Source organism: Strix aluco, chromosome 4, assembly GCF_031877795.1.
Source record: "Strix aluco isolate bStrAlu1 chromosome 4, bStrAlu1.hap1, whole genome shotgun sequence".
Taxonomy (NCBI): domain Eukaryota; kingdom Metazoa; phylum Chordata; class Aves; order Strigiformes; family Strigidae; genus Strix; species Strix aluco.
The window spans coordinates 116049638-116063449 of NC_133934.1; the positions used below are offsets into that span (position 1 = coordinate 116049638).

The window sequence follows — 13812 nt, forward strand, 5'->3', positions numbered from 1 at the left end:
ATGTATCCCATTTCTTACCAAAAGAAAAATAAGCATTTCAAATAAGCTTATCACACAAATTATCATTTTACACAAATATAAATTTGACAATGGTATTAAAAACATGTATTGATAACTGTGAAAGAAACAAGGCATGTAAAATGTGAAACATGAGGCCTTTTTGCAAAGAAGTGGAGCAAGTTTCCACAGAACAGTGAACTGTAGAGGACTTGTATACATTACAGTTGCAACCAGATTCCAGTACAATACATCCCAAATTTTACTCAGTCCTAAAGTCACCGTTTCCTTCCCCCTCCTCCAAAGCAACAGCAAGTGATTAGAAAAAAGTTCAACTCCTATATCCTTCAGGATGAACCTAATGTATTAGTCTAACAATATATTCTATCCTTCATCAATTTACATTATATAAGAATGTACTTAATTTTACCAACTGCGTAGCTGAACACACTGGGGAGGACTTTGCTGATGCAGGAAACTCATCCCAGAAGAAAGAGACACCTGAGAGCTGCAGTAACTTGTGAGCAAAAGCTGTGGGCTGATGTACATTAATTCCAGAGCACTCATCTGCAGTTTCATCACAGTACATAGTTCTGGGAGACAAAACAAAGGAAATAAAGATGGTAGGTGCATGCAAACTGTTACCTTTATCGTGCCATTTAGCCTCTAAGTTTGGACATGCTCTCTCTCTTCATACTATTTACAATGCCACTGGCTGGCATGAAAGAAGCAGCCACCACTCTCTGGGAATGGGTGGAAATCTTACATTTTCTACAAGGCACCACAGGACAATTGTGACATACTTCCAGCGTGAACATATCCTAGTGTATTACCCAGGTATTTCCATTAGGACACACACAATTCTTGCTTCAGAACCTGAATTTTTTTAAAAATCTGCCATCTAATATTTTTCTGTTGTCTAAAAGTACCACTTGAAACTAATGTTCTATCAAAATGAAAGTTAAAAATTGAGAGAATAGGCTCCAACTCTGTAAAATTTTTGTGAAATTAGATTCCTTACATTATAATACTGAGAAACACCATGAACAGTAAAGTCTTAAAAAGATGCAAGTCTCCACATAATAGAATTTACAGTGGAAAAATACACCTACCTTTCCATACATAACATGTATCAAACATCAAAACAATGTCCTATTTAACAGTTTGTTTCAATTTAGTTTCTAAAGTACAGAAAAGGAGGTTTGTTCTGGGAATGGACTTCCATAGGAAAAATAGTTAGTTTTACTGACATCTCTCCTGAACTGAATATAACAACCTGAAGTTTGTAAGTGTTTAAACCCAAACATATTTCATTAGCACTTCTCAGTAAGAATCAGTTTTATTTGGTAATGATTTCAATACTTTACAAGGAAGTAGGATTACACTATCCCATAGGTCAAAAAAAAATACTTTAGGTACGTGTACAGTATTCCAGTTCAAAGTAATTACAGAATACATGTGGGCTCTTCTAAAAGCTCACAGAGGACCTAAACTCTTCCAGTTTACTTTTTTTTTCAGGACTGTACCTTTCTTTCTGAAAATATTTAAGTGCCTTACTCAAAAGGGTCAGTTTCTTTTGTATGCTGAAAAGATGGCCTGATTTACCAACAATATCCATTGACTGTTGAACATCTGAGAAGAGGTATTCATTAACTGTGGAAGTGGTCATTAACTTAGAAAATGTAAAACACTTACTTCTAAACTGATGGTTAAGTATCTTTATCTTAAACATGTTAAGCAGAAGTTGAGTGCAGAAAACGCTCACTGGCATTATATGAAAGTGGTGATCAAGAGCTAGTGTCTTAACTGTACATTAACAATATGTGTGCACAGGTGAAACATACTGTACAGGAAATGGCAAAAGGTGCCTTAGAAAAAAAACACAACAGATTTGAAAGAAAAAAATCTTTACCTTTCAATTCTGATTTCAAGTGCAGTTCCACTCTTAGAGTTTTCCGGCACATGTTCTATTCGCAAAACAGTATCTAAAAAGGTAACTTTCACTCTTCTTAGAACTTAAATGAGAAAACAAAAAGATACCATGCAAGCACTTAAGTTACTCAACAACGACTTTTATAACCAATTTAAAATGGCCTTTCATTTTTTTTTTTTTAAGTTCTCAATATTTATTTCAGTGGAAATAGTGAACTTAGTTACATACCAAGACATCAAGTGACAATGTAAGCTCCTACTAAATGTCCAATATGTACATCCATACCATGCAACGGACCTTTAACGGTCTGAGCAAGTGACAACTCACACCAAGCTGTTCTATGGGTCAGCGTGGATGATCCTCAAAGAAAGTACCTACTTCATCATGCACTGTATCTGAACTCCTAAACACTGCTATAGCACCACGCTACTCTGGCTGAATACTTCTATTTCTAAATCTGATTTTAAACATTTCCCTCAGCTCAGACATTTCAGCACTCGGTTCTCCACCACATGATGTGGTCATAAGCCCTTAGTTTCTTCCACTTAAGAAAAATCAACAACAAAAAGCTTCTAAAGTACTTCTAACAACCCGGTATGATTGTTGAGATACATATGTCGTAACAGGTCAGCTTTGTGTAAAAATAGCTGAAAAAACATTCTCTGTTTCTCCCTCAACAGCATTACTACTAGCAGCCTGAGTTTGTGTGATGAACAAAATTGTTCATCAACAAGTTGCTCCACAACTAAGGCATCTCACCGATCACTCAAGCACAGATTTAGCTGAATTTGTTCTGGTGTAAACAAACACCAATTTGCCCTGAAGCAGGGTTCATTCTGTCCACTAAGGGAAGTATACACATATTTTAGTTAGTAAATGGGCTTTTTCCCCCCCCCGGCTTTGAAAACAAGATCAATTGTCCTGCCTTCCTGTTTAAATTTTACAAGTAATGCTAACAAGTGAAAATTTGAGAGACAAGTTACGGCAAATGAGATGCCATTTTGTAAAACATGACATAAACTGATTTAATCTCACATGTTCATTCAGATCTCAATAATTAATTCATACCTGTTTCAATAGTTTCCGCAAATTTCTCAAGTCCTTCAAAAGGCTGGGACCCTTCTCCTTGTTCATCTGTCAGTTTCTGGCTAAGACACTCTTTTGCAAGCTGCATACTACTGGTCATAAAACTTGACCAATACATAGGCTCAGACCCAGATGCTGTGGAGTAAAAAAAGTATTAACAAGGTTGACTGTGAACATTTTGAAACAATAAAGACAAAATGAAATAATATATTTGGGCATCCAGAAAAGAGTTTCAACAGTTTAGTAAGAAGTCATACTTAAAAGCAAATTTAGTTACAATCCCTCTTTATACACTTTACTACTATAAAATTATTTTAACCTATTTAGATTTCACTGGTAAAATTCTGGTATTTAAAAACTCAATATAAACAAGATGAAACCAGGATTCAGCGTAACCAATCTTCACCACTGGTTTAAGTGAAAAATTTCTGAAGTACTTTTATTATATTGGTATAATTTTGCAGGCATGATCAGCAAAATGAAATTGAGAAAATAACTTTCTTTTAAGAATTATTTTAAGGTTTCTTATTCCATTTGAAACATATCCTAGATGGGGAAAGACTAAACAAGGTTTAAGATGTTATCTTAGCATACTAGAACACATTTTAAATGTCTAACACAGACCTGACATAATAAATAGAACATAATAAAATCTGAGAGCACAGCACATATTAAGCTGAACAAGTTTTTTAGCAGCCAGATTAACTTAATTGACAGTGCATTCCTATCAGCTAATGTCAAGCCCATTGTGAGCAAATACTGTAAAGAAAACAAGGTGAGAAAAAGTAACCAAATTCAACTATAACACTCTAGTATAGGCGAAGTAAAACTAGCACAAATACAAACATGTTAAACAGGCAAAACATTCCAGTTTAGCATTCATGTCTAGAAACATCCATGTGGCTACAGAACTGTGATAAAACCAGCACTGCGGGTTTTTGTTCTACTGTATTACAAAGCACTGTGAATCAGAGAACTAAATGGATGCAAATGAATAAATAAAGCTTCTTCCTAATATTACCATTCTTTCAAAGCAATAATCTTACATCAGAAAGTAAAATAGCTCAAAATTTAGTTGCAGTTAAACAAATAAGAATGAAATGCAGAGTATATATAAGCGTGCTACTTAAGGTAACTTGCAAAAGATGGAAAATAGGGTTTATGAATCTTTTTTCTCTTCTTTATTATGCATTTACATAAATATTTTCTTTCATCTTCTCTACACTATAAAAAAGATAACAAGTTAAAATCTTTCAGACATTCAATCAAAATTTTCCACACACTAAAAATGCACTAGTGTCCCACACATGATATAACAACACATCTAAAGAGAATTCATGGAGGTTTGATAGTCAGTGAAAATTTACCACCAGGACAGTCTAAACTAGATCAGTTGTGTTCATGTGGATACAGATAAACTAGAAGAGCTCGGACAATCCTCTCAGCATTATAATCAAAGGTAGAGTACTTAAAAGTCATTGTTTCAGACTGCGGTAACAATCAAATTGTATTAGTTCTCCAAATATACAAGAAGATGCATCTTTTACCCTACAGTTGCCCAAGACAGACAGAACCTCACCGTAAAGGCCCCTCACAGTCTTACACTACTGTGCTATTCTACCGCCACCTAATAGCCAGCTATTAATGCTGACTAACAGCACTTGGCATACAACACCCAAAAAACCTAGCTAACAAAAACTCCTTTCCACACAGTATTATTTCCATTTCAATATGTTCAAAACAGTTTGGAAGAGATACAACAGTAGGAACATCATCAATATTTTAAGTTATTTAATGGAACAACAACCAGTTGAGAAACACTTGACAACCAACAAACACCTGACAGTTTCTTTTTCTATTAATTACATTCTCTATCATTCATGTATCTAAATTAAATGGCACTTCAAATAAGGCTAAGAGCTGACTAAAGCAAGTGTAGCCTTTTGCCTCTGAAAAAATGTGAAGAATCTCCTTTTCAAAAGTTAAAAAATAAGCCTACCAAGCCTTGGTCTTGGCCTGAAGACCATCTCTAATCCTTTCACTTCTAATGCACAGTTGTCCTGTAGCAATGACCCCCACGGAACAGATAAAGAAATTGATTGGATAAATCCATCTGTGACTTCCAAAGGTGCATCTGCAGACTCCAGGATCTCATTAAGACACTAGAAGAAAAGAATCAAAATATTTTTTTTTTTTTTAAATCATATACATAATTTTGTATATAACAATTAAAACATTGAGGCTATGAGAAAATTATACTCAGGAAGACAATAAACTGGCCGCTTTCAAGTATTTTGATTCCACTGTAATTTGTTTCACATTAATTACATAGCTTTCAGCATAATACAGATTTCTCTGTCGTAGCTGTATAACCTGTATTTTTGCACTATACCAAAAGAATTCTGCTATCTTCCTGTTATAAATACTATAGTAATAACACAAGTTAATCTGTTCTTTCTCCAGCAGTACCTGAAGAAAGCTGAGAACAGGCTGACATTAAAAACCCAAGTACCTGGTTTCTGTGGCAAGAATATTTCACTAGCATGTAATTTCAATGCAGTGTTCATTTTACATTTCTCTGTGACACTGGAACAATGGAACCAAATAACCATCTCTTGCTGTATAACATACTTGCCATTTCCAAATCATATTTTAATGTGTTCAATGTTGAGCACCAATTTAAAAAAAATGAAGCTCAGCAGACAGACCAATATTCTACAGAAACTGTTCTAGTAATCCAGTCCTTTATAGTGACATTATAAACAAAACTACAATCAAGTTGTCCTCAGCATCATACAGAGTAAGTGAAATTGGTAAGAAAAATGGAACAGCAGCTCTGAAATAACAACTCAGGATTTTTAAGTGAAGACTCGCATGTTGCTGTATATAGCTTTCATTATATCCATACAGAAAAAATATATTCTTTGCATTTATGTTAAAAGAATGCAAATTCCTGTTTGTGCCCCAATTCAAAAATTTAGTTGAAACTGAAATTATTGAAGAAGAACTATCTAGAGGCTGCTTTACTAAAAGAAAAAACAATCTAAATCACATTACAAGACCCTACTAAAGACTGTGGTTGTAATATTAGAAGTGTGGGGGGTTTTTGACCTTCCTGTGTTGAACATGGCCACTGATTTTACCTGAGAAAATGCATAAATTCAGCATCAAAAGTTTTGTAAAAAATAAGGATTTAAAAGTTGCTTTCCATTTTAATTATATTTAAAATGTTGTTCTAACTATATAGCATAATTTAAAAATAAAAATGAACCAAAAAAGTTTTAGAAAATAACACTTTTCATTCTTACATCTCCAGGTGCTACTTTCCCATCATGTTAACTTGTTGCTCTGCTTATGCTCTTTAATAACTTTGCTTTTAGAATTTTGTTTGCTTGCATGTTTGGTTTTTCTAGTTTCTGCTCCAAAGTCCACTCAAGCAGCAGAAAAAGACACTAACTTTAAAGAAACAGAACCTGAAACAGCTCTATCAGGAAATTATTTAAGAATCAAATAATCAGCTAAGATTCAGTGACTTTATTTTGAACTAATTGTAAGAATTACAGATGTGGTAACAGCATAAGGCAAAAATAATAATTTGGCATGAACACCATATTTAAAAATATCACAGATTCATCTAAATTACTTCAACCTTTACAAAATAATTTGCTATAGCAGGAAGTAAGCTAGTTACCATATTTTGAATAAATCTGTCTTCTTGCTACCAACATACATGGCAATAAAAATGAGTGTATTTTAGTACATTTCTTATTATTTTGAAATAGAAATGTACTATCTAAAACCAAAACAAGTATTCTTATAGCTAAATTGCTTAATAAACAAGCCAGATGTTCCTAGAAAGCAGCAATTAGAGCATTCCAAGCAAAATTTTAAAACTGAAGCACAGTCTTCGCATCAGGACTTGTTCCCACGTAATTGACCAAAAGTCTCCAGCTGGAAATCACAGTAATACACTAGTAGCAAAAGTACTATTTGATGTGTATTGAAATTCAACAATTCAACCACACACAGCATGGGTTACATTTTGATTTTTCTGAACAGCCCAGGTCCCAAGAGACAAAGGGGTTACACCAAGAGCCCCAGGCATTCCTGTATCTCCATAATCTATAAATACACACAGCGTTGGCTAAAATATCTACAACTTAAGATGAACAGATCCACAAAAATGGATAAGATAATATGTAAAAATACAGTCATCCCAGTGATTCATAGAGAACAAGCTTACAATGACTGGGGGAAAAAAAAAAGCTGTAGTACTTCCGCGACATCTGTTTCTGCAATCTGTCATACATGAGAAAGTCACGTGCAGAGAACCTCAAACATGTCATTGTTTACAAGCAAAAAAGAAAAATGCTGATCTACAAATGGGGAAGATAACCTGCATTATTTTATATACATTTAATCACTGTGTATACATAATTAACTGTTCATTTAGTACTGGTCCATAACTGCTGCTATTTCAAAGTATTTACATTTTAAATAATGTCACTTTGACTAGCAAAGAGCGCTGCGATACCCACTAGAGGGCATAATAATTCAATTAAAGCGAGACAGCCTTACTGTCTGCCACAGAAAACAAGCTGCAGACACAGCCAGAAAAGAGGAAAACAAACGAGCAAACAACAAAAAAACCCACACTAAAACACTGGTAATATTGAGCATTTCTGCAAACGTCTGTCCCCTGCCAATTTCAAACATACTTTCACACAAACAACTGGAAAACATTATTTGAAAACATCACATACTCACAAGTATTTTAAAATGTACCCATCACGGCCTAATACCAAAATACAGTATAGTAAAAATGGGTTTTGAAAGTAGTTTGTAAAGTAATAAGCCTGTGTACCGAGTTCACCATCTGGGCTACCCTGGAAGTCAGTGACTGACGCACAGCAGTGCTTAAGGCTCCTCATGATAGTCACTTGACTGGCAGGTAGAATTCAGTAACATTGGTCATTAACCCAAGAAACTTTACAAAATATTACAAACATGGACACAGATCTTTGGATTCATACAGTAAGCTGGAAGTTTGCATATGTGTTTGTGTGTATAGACAAATACACACATATACAAAAAAATACACACCTGGACTGAAAAAAGCTTCGGTTGGTTCAAAGTGTGACAGCCCACCTGCTAAGTAAACTCCAGCTAAAAAGAGCTTTCCATTTGTCAACAAGTACTTTCACCACTGCAAGACTAGGGGACAGTTTTTAGAGACCTACGTGGACTAAGCTCAGCATAACACTGTCAATAAGAACCAAGATGCCTCCAAGGTAGAACAGGGATTACTTTATGTTTTTATCATCTTTAGTAGTAAACATGCTCCTCAGTAACTACAGCAGGAATTTCTAGTAGATTGGGCTACCCTAGCTCCTTCTCCCTGAAGTATCAGCAGCTACTGCCTTCTTTTAGTTGTTTCCTTTCTCATAATTAAAAATAACAAAGTCAAAGTGTGTCTAGAAAAACATATACATAATAAATGATCAGGTTTGGGATTTTTTTAAGGGCTAGCATATCAGAGAATAGCTCCCTGGATTAAATGCCAATTATGACTGTAACTTTTTACATAAAGGAGGCTGGGTACTGAAGAGAAAGTGGGTGGCGGCCGGGGGCAGGGAATCAGCTGGTCCCTCAGACGCAGAGGAGCCGAGGGGGTGAAGCGACGACATCTCTTACCCACTTATCCAGAGGGACCTGCGTCAAGGAGCCGGTGCCCTGGTAGAGATCCAGGCTGAGCTGCTCCAGGCTGAGCTTCTCCTGCAAGAAGTGACCCAGGTACCTCTGCAGCAGGTACCTGCAGGCCCTCTTCTTGATGGACTCCGAGAAAGGCCACGGCATGGCGGCTGCGCGCTGGGGGCCGCGGGGCCGGGCGGCGGGCCGGGGCCGGGGCTGGGGCTGGCCCGCCCGGCGGGCGGAGAGCGGGAGGAAGATGAACGGGAGCCGCCGGTCCCAGCCTCCCCCCCTCTCCCCCTCAGCGCAGGCTACCGCTGGGGCCTCCCGCTGCCAAGCGGCGCCCCCGGCGCCTCTCACAGCGCCGGCGGGGCGGCACTGCCTCCCCTCAGGGCGAAGAGGCGCTGACAGGTCGCTCCATCCTCACTCGGACACCGTCGCCGCCATCTTCTCAGCGGCCCGCGAGCACGGAGGGGGCCGCCGCAGCCGCACTGCGCAGCAGACCGGTGCGCGGAGAGGGGGAAGGGGCCGGCGGGCTGGCAGACCTCCCCCCGCCTCAGCTCTCCGTCGCCGGCGAGGGCGGCCGGGCCGATCAGGCTGTTTGTCTCCTTCCGCCCCAAGCGCAGCCCCCCCTCCCGCCGAACACCGTCACCGGCTCCGTGACGTCCGCGCGGAAGTGGCGTCGCCGAGCGGAGGAGGCGGGGGCGGAAGCAGCCGCGGGAGGGGGCGGTGTCGCGCCGGAGGGGCCTCCGCTGCCGGGCGGTGCCGGGGCGGGGCAGCGGGAGGCCTCGAGCAGCCGGTGGCAGTTGGGGTCGCCTCTGTAGGGCAGGGCCCCGGGGGAGGCCGCAGGGCGGGTCGCTCTCCGCCGGCGGGGCGGGACGGAGCCGAGCGGCGCGGTGCAGCAGGCGCCGTTGTGTCCGGAGCCGTTTGGGGTCGGGCGGCGGGGCCTCGGCCGCCCGCCCGCCGCCGGGGCTGGTAGGTGGGCTCCCGGGGCGCGGCGCTGCCGGTGGGGGTGGCGCCCCGCTCCTGCCCGCGCTGCTCGGGGCTGTGGCGTCGGGGCGGTCCCTGGCTGTTGTGATTCACCGCGAACGGGAGGCTGCGCGGCTCGGTAGCCAGGTCCTCCATTGCCTGCAGCTTCTTTGGAATTTGCTCGCAGGTCCAAGCCGGGATTTGTCACGAAGGGGTGAACCCGACGGAGTGAATGTCTTGCGTGTTGCAGATCGGCTCTTGCCAGCCCCTGCTCCCGCCGGGCAGCGCGGCTCGGCTACCGAAGCGCTCGGGGCGGCGTCCCAGCGGCTTCCCCGCCGGCCTCCGGCGCGTTTCCCCGTGGGTGTAAGTTAGGTGAGGCCTCGTGGCGACACCGCTACCTGAGAGGGGACTGCGGGAGCCGCTCTGGTAACCCCCGCAGGGTCCGTCCCGGTTTGGTAGCGGTTGCTTACAAAGACCGGCTGTATGTGCTCCTGAAATGCACTGACAGTTGTGCATAAAAGCTTAGCGAGAGAATTGTTCTTTAGTGACTGTGAACAAAAAGTGGCTGTTAATAGGTCTTTATAGTCTCTGATAACCTATTTAGTTCACAGACTTTTCTAAGCATTTCTTAAATTCACCAACAATAGGTTTTTATTTTCTACAGCTACTGATGTCAGTTTTTCCAGGCATGACTTGTCTTCCTACTGCATTCTGGATCAGCAAAGCGCAGAATTAATTACTGCTGAATCATAACAGAGTCTTATACAACAGAATGCAAGTTACTTGCATAAGAAGCAGCAACTTCAGGGATACTGATTCTGCTTATATGTGCAAATGTAACCTTCTTAAGCAGTTGTTCTCAACGTGTTGGTTTTGAGTTCTCTCGACTGTCATTTAATGAGTTATGGAAGTCACTGGGTCTCATATTTTGCCTTTTCTTTTTTTTGGACAATGTTAAATATGTCTGCTTAAGATATAACTTGTTTTATGGTGTTAATATGTATTGAGTGTAGTGGTATGATAAATCTAAAATAAATGTTTTCATATGCAGAATGGAGACTGATTGCAATCCTATGGAGTTGCCCAATAATACGGGTTTTGAAGAGGATTCTGATTATAGAGACTTCGAAGGAACAGATGTGAAAGATATGAGACTAGAAGCCGAAGCTGTTGTGAATGATGTTCTGTTTGCTGTCAGCAACATGTTTGTCTCAAAAACCCTTCCCTGTGCAGAGGATGTGGCATATATCAATGTGGAAACCAGGGAAAGGAACAGATACTGCCTGGAGCTCACTGAAGCAGGACTTAGGGTAAACTAATTTGTTTATAATTTCTTAAGCTGCTTTGTTTTGAACAATGATCATGTTCAAAAGGTGCCTAGAAAAATACGACAGTGACACCAAAAGAGCATACATATTGCTCTTGTACGTTTATGAAAGCATGTTCTACATGTTTTCTCCTAGAAAGTGGAACTTTAACTAGTTACTTCCCACAAAGCAAGAGGGGAGGTTGGTGAAAAAATAGGTGTTTATTTGAGACAGAAAATTATGAAGATTGAAGCAGCAATTTCTTTTAGGCATGTCAGTCTTTGAGTTTCTCGGGTACCAGGTAAGTCAGTAATACAGCATGTATACAACTCCTTTTTGCACCATTTGTATTTTTTGTGCAAACACATAGATGTAAGACTTCTTTTCAAAGGCCATAATGATAGATTTTACTAATATTCTGAGTTTTGGACAAAAGGTATTTGAAACTGTCTGAATACTGTACTACCACTAAACCCCATAGCAGAAAGCATAGATTGAGATTTAAATCCAGTATCTTTTGTTCTTGAATTACTGTACCACCTTCACTGGCAAAGTTAAATGTTGTGATACCTGTTTCCCATTGCAAGGTGATCCTAACCACAGAAATTTAACCAGTGATTTCTTTGTTGCAGGTAGTAGCTTATGATTTTGATCAGACTGATGACAGATTGCAAACTCCATACCACGAAACTGTCTACTCCTTATTGGACTCTCTCAGCCCTGCATATCGAGAGGTGTTTGGAAATGCATTACTACAAAGACTAGAAGCTTTGAAGAAAGATAGTCAGTCATGATTTTCGCAGATGTGAGGAAGGTTTAATGCGAGAAGGAATTCTTAGTATGAGGCACTGAGATCTTTCTTACAAACATCTTAAGCTTCATTTCTTGCATTAATATCTAATTCATGCTAGTACTACTCTATAACATTTTGCTACGGTGGATTTGCATATATCACAATGCTATTAAAAGCCACTTTGATAAATAACAAAGTTTCTTAATTTTACTTCCTTTTTTGTCGTAGGTGAGCAAGTAAGTTGCTTCTTGCAACATTCAGAAAATTTGGTCTCTTTTCAAAGTGTTATTATCCAAAAATCTAAAAGAATATAGAGAGACTGAGTGTTATATATATAAGTAGTACTTTTTTGTGTGTGTCCTTACTGATAATTTTCATATCTGCTTTTTAAAATAGAAGCTATTTGCTCTACCCAGTTAATGAAAAAAAATTGGGAAGACTACTGTCCTGCAAAGAACAAAATTTCAGCTTGATTTGCTATACATAAATCAGAAAATTCTCAGCTTTGGTAACAAGAAAGATGGTTCTCGAACAGTTGAGTGTTGCTTATATAGTGACAGTATCTGAGTGAAAAGCAATGCTCAGTATTATTCGATCTGTCCTTGTCTACGGCAGCCAGCAAACTCCGAATAATGTGAGATGTACTGCTAATACATGAATGTATTGTCTGAATCGCAAATGGATTAAGCACAGAATTAGGATGTAATGGGCTACATTTCCTAAAGATGATGTCATATATGCTATATATATGTATATGTATGCTGTATTGTAACTGGGAGGCTTGGAAGACATTTTAGTCTGTTTACTATTCTGAATGTGTGTTTACATGATGTACAGGATATACCGAAGAGTATTTTTGCTTCAGCCTTTACTTTCTATAATACAGTACTTTGGTACTCCCGTTTTTCACATTTTCTCCCTCAATTGTACAGCGTCCTCTCCTAATGAATACTAAGTAAGCACTGTAATGTTAATTGCATTGTATTGGTTTGAAACCAAAGCCTGTATGAAATTTGCTAAGACTAATACAAACTGGAAGATATAACTTGTATTTTCTACTTAAAAACTGGTACAAATCTCTTTATAAATCTGTTGTTCTGCTGTAACTTTTCAAGTAGGTACTGAATAGTAGACTTTTTAAAAATTACAGTTGGTTAGAAATACCAGTACTGTTGAACTAACATTCTGTGACATTCGTACTTTTTGTATTCTTGTATCACTCTATTTGTGCAACTTTATTTAAATAATTCTGCCATTATTCTGCCATGCTTTTGTGACAAGTACATGAAGTAGTGCTTTTGGAGCCATGCTTTAGGGATACATCGGTTCTCATGAAGTCACAGATTCCAGTGACTTCAGTAGAGCTATATTGACTTCTACCTGCTCAGGATTAGTCATAGTAATTGGAGAAGCCTAGTAGAGCTTCTGTAATAGCTTTGGGGTAGTAATGTACAACTGTGACTGCCAACGGTAGTTAGTGCTTCTGTTTTACAGAGCTTAATTTTGTGTTTATTATCTTTTTAGGTTGAAACGTCTGATATTAATCCTCTGCCCTAGGGTATGCTTTCATGGTCTAAAACTTGTTTATAGGCTCTCTTTTGCACACAGGTCTGTGGCACATGGTTAGTCCTCTGTGAGGAGAATGTACTTTACCAAATTTATATTTGAATATTTTTCTTGCAACTAATTTACTTGTTCAATTTGAATGACTAAAGCATTAAATATGTGCACCAGTGTGTTGTAAGTTTCTTGGGGGGGAGCTACTGGAAAGGGGGGAGTGAACAAGCAAAGTCATCATGCCCATAAAATAATTTTAAATATCAAATAGTTAACAAGTATCTTAAAACTTTTGGCTGCTAACTTGTATCTCCTGAAACTTTGTTGTGAAAAAAACAAGGTAGGTGATTGTAAAGAGGGACTTGGAAGTGTTAGAAATACAAGTGGAAAAATGCCGAACTAAATGTTGCATTGCTAAGAGTATTTTTTTTTTTCCTTAGCCATATGTGTGAGCTGACATAGGCAGGACGCAGGAACAACCA

General features: G+C 39.2%; 2 protein-coding genes across 10 annotated transcripts in view; one reads left to right on the top strand and one right to left on the bottom strand.

Moving 5' to 3' along the window:
- Positions 1–9360, bottom strand: part of ATG2B (autophagy related 2B) — a 50036-nt gene extending 40676 nt beyond the window's left edge. For all 6 annotated transcript variants that reach the window (XR_012623333.1, XM_074825055.1, XM_074825053.1 and 3 more), the window contains exons 1-5: positions 8711–9360; positions 5016–5178; positions 2999–3151; positions 1910–2012; positions 428–590 (exon numbers count right to left, since the gene is read on the bottom strand). Coding sequence is in view for 5 of the 6 variants with exons in the window: in XM_074825055.1 (XP_074681156.1) it covers positions 428–590; positions 1910–2012; positions 2999–3151; positions 5016–5178; positions 8711–8872 (744 nt within the window). In the remaining variant the exon portion in view is untranslated. The remainder of the gene's footprint in view (positions 1–427; positions 591–1909; positions 2013–2998; positions 3152–5015; positions 5179–8710) is intronic.
- Positions 9361–9453: 93 nt separating this feature from the next.
- GSKIP (GSK3B interacting protein) lies at positions 9454–13506 on the top strand. 4 transcript variants are annotated; one of them, XM_074825058.1, is made up of 4 exons: positions 9563–9679; positions 9861–10045; positions 10725–10983; positions 11613–13506. In XM_074825058.1, the coding sequence occupies exons 3-4, from the start codon at positions 10726–10728 to the stop codon at positions 11772–11774; spliced, it is 420 nt and encodes a 139-aa protein (XP_074681159.1). In that variant the 5' UTR covers positions 9563–9679; positions 9861–10045; position 10725; the 3' UTR covers positions 11775–13506. The 4 variants fall into 4 exon arrangements, with proteins under 4 accessions (XP_074681160.1, XP_074681159.1, XP_074681158.1 ...); XM_074825059.1 differs by lacking the exon at positions 9861–10045 and having other exon boundaries at positions 9454–9679; XM_074825057.1 differs by lacking the exon at positions 9563–9679 and having other exon boundaries at positions 9703–10045.
- The last annotated feature ends 306 nt before the right edge of the window (positions 13507–13812 follow it).